General features: G+C 38.8%; 1 protein-coding gene across 1 annotated transcript; it reads right to left on the bottom strand.

The window, feature by feature from the left end:
- Positions 1–481: 481 nt before the first annotated feature.
- On the bottom strand, positions 482–6,312 carry LOC144453453 (homeobox protein SIX6-like). The gene is made up of 2 exons (XM_078144754.1): positions 5,741–6,312; positions 482–1,566 (listed from the first exon to the last, which is right to left on the bottom strand). Exons 1-2 carry the CDS (start codon positions 6,310–6,312, stop codon positions 1,404–1,406), a joined length of 735 nt encoding a protein of 244 aa, XP_078000880.1. The 3' UTR covers positions 482–1,403.
- Positions 6,313–6,605: the final 293 nt, after the last annotated feature.

The following is a 6,605-nucleotide window of genomic DNA, read 5'->3' as shown; positions in this document are numbered from 1 at the left end:
CATAATACGTGCACCTATTCAAAACACACACTATCAGTGACAGGATGGGCGAATCGACTCGTAACGTTTGTAGAATGCACCCTCGTTTTGTCTCCCCCTTTCTCCCCTCCATTATTTAGTGCAATGTGATTGACATGTGTACAATTGCATGTCTTCGAGAGAGAAAGGTCTTTGACGGATACGTCAAATGACAACAGTGAATACAATAATTCAGTCCCAACCTCTGTCCAGGAGAAACATCATTCAAACTAGAATTGTTTCAGAAATCAACGATTTATTATCTTTTTTTTTTAAATACTTGTAGATAAAATTTTGGCTTCTGAGAGAAAGACAAGGGGCGACAGAAACGAGAGAGGATAAGAAATAACCGTTTTTTTTTAAAAAAAGAAAAAAAGAAAAAAGGCAACCAATGGTCATAGTGAAAATTAGGCTTGTATATAAAATAAATTATTGGAGAATAAATGAATTAAAAGGAGCACAGCTTGGCGGTTTTATTTTATTTTTTACAATAATAACAAAAAATATCATCCCTTGCCTAAATGCGGGGACAAAAAAATAAGACTGAAAATATTCAGTTCTTTTAAAAACTAAATTGACAAATAGATAGTACTATGGTATGTTGACATAAACAGTTATACTACATCCGACCAGTCAACTATGTTGAAGTTGTCGCTTCACTGTTCTTCCCAAATAATGAAGTGATGAAATGAAGATGATGACAAGGTAACCAACAAAAGTCTTACGTTGTTACCATGCACTCAGATTTGAAAACTACTGAAAGCTATGCATGGACTTCTACTAAACTCTAAAATCACTAACGGTTGTGATAGTCAATTCTTATTCTTAATATACTGCAATGCTTAGCATTACCAAATTTTCTGATTTTTAATTCCTTATAAAAAGGCTCACATAACATTAAAATCGATCAATTTTCTGGTCTAATCTTTCATCTACACTACATTGTTTTATTTACTATCAACCTTGCCAGGTTTGGGCCCATTGGATGAATGTATCCGAGTAACTTGTATCGTTATTTTGAAAAGATCATACTTTTGGTGGTTTCTGGTAGATACCAGTCACTACGTGTGAGGTATTCGTAGTTGAAATGTGATAATCTATTCAATCGGCGAGATTGTCCGGAAAATGTACAACCCATCCTTCAAAGTGGTCAAAGGGTCAGTGATAGCGCTAAGACTGGTTGGCATATAGTTGTATCAACTGCGTTATACTTTTTTTAAAAAACAAAACAATTTCATTGAAATAAATGGGAATCCGACTGAATGTGAGGCGTGTTGGATCTACGAACTACAGTCTTCTCTTTGAGAAGACAAATGATAATAATCTTTTAAATGGATATATTAAAATGACATAAAGTTCACTATATTTAGGTTTTTTCAGAGTCTCTACACGTGCGTTTGCGACTGTGTCTTGTTCTGGGTGGCTTCGAGTAGTGCATGCGCTGGATCGAGTGGCCGTGGTTTCGGCGGCTGTCCCGGCAATGTCGTGGCACCATCTACTGTTATTGGATTCGGCGACGTTGAATGTTGTGGTACTTGATGTTGAAGCCTGTAAATATAAGGAAAATATAAATTAGTTATGCCACATAACGAGAATGATGTGATAGATCAGAACAACATGCACATATGTAGTAGAGGACTTTATTACACCGAACACGGACACTCTACATTTTCATCCAAGACTTGTTGCAGTACAAATTCCAATTAATATTGCAATTGAAACGCTTTACACTGAAAATAAAATAAATGCCCACCATCAAATTGCCTTACTTATATTTTCCATATTTTGAGGGAGGGAGTAGCACATTACTGTCTGTATTTCAGCTGTTACAATATCCTTATACATTATGCAGGAATTAAAGTTGAGTAACACCCTCGTCGGCTTTCACATATTGTATACAAGTATAAGGCAGTGATGAGGTAGGAGGGACCATCACATCATCGATCCTAATCAAACACGATCAGCCAGAAAAAAGAGAGGCTGGAGGGCGGAGACCCCGCTAAACTTTTTACACTTTTCGGTAGATTCTTCAAGTTTAAAAGAACGACAGAAGCGACAAGTTTTTTCCCTCGATTTCGATCGCGCCCCTTGGCAAAATTCATAATATATAAGAATTCTGCGTCTGGAATTAATGGTGAACGCGTAACTCTATACTTTGTGTGGCTGTTCGAGGAATGCTTAAATGATGGAGGTGGATGGGTGGATGGGAGTACAATTTAAACTTGAACTATCATTATTAAAAAGCCAAAATAAAGTTTTAATTTTCACTAGATTCGCTGGCAAGTGAAACGTGTAATTCTTAAGTATATTCACGCTTGATAAATTAGAGCGATCGCTGCGAATCGTTGCTATATGAACATCGTCGGGTCTCCGATAGCCTTTCAGTCGCACACGGTTTAACAGATAGACAAACTATGCTGATACCCCTATCACTGGGAAAAGCACCGAAGGCATTTCGGTCATTTTGAATTCGAAACGCTGGGAGAAGAATTTGCTTCATACGATGGAATTCCCAAGTTTTCAACGTGGAATCAGTGGCCTGAGAAATTCAAATAACTATCGTATTGCTCAGCTCAAACATGGTCTATATGGTTGGTCGAACATAGCCGACTAGATTTTCAACGACTCTGGGAAGTAGGGGAGAATATTGTGCAACGTTTTTCATACAAGAAATGTGTTATTTTGCAAACGATGCTTAAAACATATACTTGTCTGATTTAATCTAAATGTTTTAAGTTCTTGAACGGTAATCCGAAGAATTTGGAATAATGCATTCCACGTTTACAGTAGAAGCAGTTCGTCCTTTTTGGTATGTAGAGTGGTTGCACGCGTCTTGTCTTTTAAGTACATATAAAGATCCGGGATTTTCTAACTCTAACCCATGGTCATTTTAAAGCTTTTCTACACCGTGTAAAGCAGCAGAGTGTACACAGTAAACTCAATAAATAACATAAATTTCACACATTTAATGGAACTGTTCAGCGTTTATCATTTTAAAAGCTAAACTATGGATTAAATGGGAGAGAGATAGGGAAGGGTTTATGTGTGTTATGTTTGCAATCTATTGCTTGCATAAAGAGCCTAAACAGGCTGTGATACTGTTTGCTGTTAGGCTAAAACTATTTTGTTGTTTCATCTTAGATAAAGAAGATCGTACACTGTTGGTTTAAACCAAGGAAGCCATGCAACTGTTTAAAACGTGGACCGAAGAATAATTTCCCATTATGACTGCAGATATATCATGCCAATTTTTTTTCGCGCGCAAAATCTTAAAAGCTCCCCCGTCGTTCTACCTTGAAAATATCTTTTTATACAAGGAAAGAATTCTTTTCTTTTTCATATATGCATATCTGAGTTTGTACAAGTAAACGATGAAGCCTTAGAATTGTATTTTCCCCCTTTTTAGTAGAGTTTTCGTCAACAGAAAGGTCTACTTTTTCCAACTGACACTGACTAACTAACCAACCGGTGAGAAAGAGATGGCGCGGTTTTCCCATTAGAGTTCACCTCATATGACAAGACAACTTATATCCCCTAAATAACTATTAAAATCGGTAAAAGAAGGACTAATTATCACTCAATTTAGAGGATGATTTTCCCCATTCTTAATTATCTTTCCAATGATGATTATGATACCTCCATCATGGCATCACCTACTTCGGCACAGTTGCAATCAACGTATAGTGTTGTGTTATGGAAATCTTCGGTTTTTACAGAGAGTATATTTTCACGTTAATGCGGTAAATTATTAGAACAATACTTTATTTACTGATAAACAGCTGGGTTTACTGGATGTTTAGATGCGAGTGTATCTTTCTGTACAAAGTGTTTGCCAAAGGCTGACACTGACTGGACAACGTCCGCTTATAGCTGGCACGTCGAATTAGACACAACACGTATGGTATGGTAGGAACAGTTCGCACAATTATCATGACCGGCGAGATCAAAACAAACCCGACAAACGCGATGCCGAACACAAATATGGTCTCGTAAAAAACTGTCAGAACTGACACGAATCTAAATTTGGCGACATGAAAAATACAACATGGTATCAGCGCCAGTGTGTTCGTACTCGGGGTCAATGTATTCCGCTCTGAATGAGCCCGCTGTCGTGTCTTGTCGAAACCAACTTACTACCGCGTGCATGGTGTTTGTTTTGAAAGTAATTTCACTGTTTTAAAATACAAAACGAGAATGATATTATCATTAAAGTGATCAAATTTACATATCAGGAAATGAAGCTACCATAATCTACCATTATGGGAAAGATCTAAGCTACAAGCTGATTTTGTAGACCATTTAAAAACCATAACACTTCACAACTGTGGAGGTGTCAAATTGAATGTAGTAGCTACACGATTGTATGGTTGCAATTTTTAGCAATGTCATAAAATGGCCGATTTATTTTCTGATATTATAGTATTTGCGATAATGGAAGTCTTTTAAGTGTTCATACATATAAATTTGAATTTGTAAATTCACATTGATGAAGTCTGAAACTGGGCCTAGAGGCAAATTTCTGTGTTTCGTGCAGACTTCTTTGTAAAGTTGCATTAGATCCAAATCCTAACACAGGGCGTTCGTCGCACTCTTAAATATAATGCCAACAGAGCTGTCTTTCAAAAGGCACATTTCTCGAGGACACGATTTTTGGATAAGTATTTGGGTGTCTGCTGAGATCAATCTTTGATCGTAGTTCTATACAGGCACATCATAGGGATTAGAAACAAAATGTGGCTATGCAGTAGAATTGTTAGGAGTGAACTGACAGTCACATTGGTGTTAAAACTGACTTCACTGTTTTGTGGTAAACGGTCGATGCCCAATCTAGCTATACGCAAAGTTGCGGTTGCAATGAATTGTGTGGCTTTCTACTTCTTGCCGGAGTACTCTTCTAAACACGGTATATTCTAATGATACTGCTACGTAATAATTTGGAATATTTACAAATGTGGCCATGGCACGGTACAGTTGCGTAAAAATCGACTATCACTCCGGTCCGCCATATTTGGCGACCAATGGGGTAACTATGATAACATTTTTCATATGTATTATTCCACCATGGAATCCCAATTTAATTTTTCACATGGAACCCCGTAACTACTACAGATATATCTCGTTTCATTAGCAGACAAATCATGAATGGAAATCGAATCTTATCCTAGTTGATTAATGGCAAAATATATACAGTCCTCGCGTATGCGTGTATTCAGGAAGTTTACAGGGTACCAAGATAATTGGACCTAACAAGTACCGTCATTCGAATCTGAACCCCTCTGAAACAGCATCCAAATATTACCAAAATTTGTGGTGTATCTTTGGAGTGGTCAATAAAGAAAGTTGGCGTGGAGGACCCTTCATTAACACCCCCTTTACGTCCAAACGGTACAGGAAGCTCCTTGTGGTGGCATTTGTATAGGTCTACTTAACACACCGCTACCGGTCTCAACTCGGCTACAGTGCGAAAGCACAACATGCAAAGCCGGGCAGATGACTTACTATGTGTCAAACAAATCCCGTGCCACTGTACGTTGTTATTTGATGGAATTTTACTTTCCCTTGCAGACAATAGCAACTTAGAATACCTGTAATTTAGTCATTTTTCACCAAATTCACCGTAAGTGAACATGATTTAGTTTTGAGGATATATAAACTATACCCAAACACTGTATGTGTCATTATAGTATGGAACCATTGATATTACTAGGATCATGGTACATGCCTGTTTTTGGCCGCTGCTGCTCTGTCTCGTTGACGCCTGTTCTTAAACCAGTTGCCTACTTGAGTTGGTGTTAGACCAGTTGCTCCAGCTAGTTCTCTCTTCTTAGTTGGGTTAGGATAGGGATCTTGGAGATACCATTCTCGTAGTAAACTCCGTGTCCTCTCCTTGAAGCAGTGCGTTTTCTGTTCACCGTCCCATATTGTCCTCGGTAGCGGAAACTTCTTCCGTACACGGTACTTATCGACTGGACCCAACGGCCGACCACGTAATTTTTCAGCTTCTTGGTAATGTGCTTCGAGCCACATTGCTTGTAATTTGGCATGTGATTCCTTGGTATACTTATGGTTTTCCAATATACTATATAGTTCTCGAAAGTTACCTTGGTGGAACGCTACAACCGCCCGGGCACGCAGGACACTCTCGTTCTTGTTGAGCGCCTCGCATGTTCCCGGAGCGACTGGTAGCGACCACAGAAATCGGGCTAGCCGTTCTATATCACCACTTTCTTCCAGCGTTTCACATACGCTCGCAACTTGCTGAGGGCTGAAGTTCAGAGTCGGTAGCTGGAACATGGACGACACTTTGTAAGAATGGTATATACCGCTCAATGCCTGTTGTTGCTTTGGCTTGCGCTAGAACAACACTATTAAACGCTAAATACTGGGGTGTGGTCGGGCGCTCGGCAATGTGTCAGTTTTTATCAGGGGAGTTAGTGACACAACCCATATTATCACTGCTATCGTGCATGGCATTTGTTAGATAAATGGCTTTCGATTGGCTTAGAGGAAATTTGTTGTCCTATCACCGAGGCGACGCTGTCAATCAATGTCATAGCTGCCAATCATTCTTTCACCAAACAAAAGCC

The sequence above is a fragment of the Glandiceps talaboti genome, chromosome 2 (assembly GCF_964340395.1).
Source record: "Glandiceps talaboti chromosome 2, keGlaTala1.1, whole genome shotgun sequence".
Classification (NCBI taxonomy): domain Eukaryota; kingdom Metazoa; phylum Hemichordata; class Enteropneusta; family Spengelidae; genus Glandiceps; species Glandiceps talaboti.
Note: the sequence above shows the minus strand (reverse complement) of the source record. Positions and strands in the feature narration are given on the sequence as shown.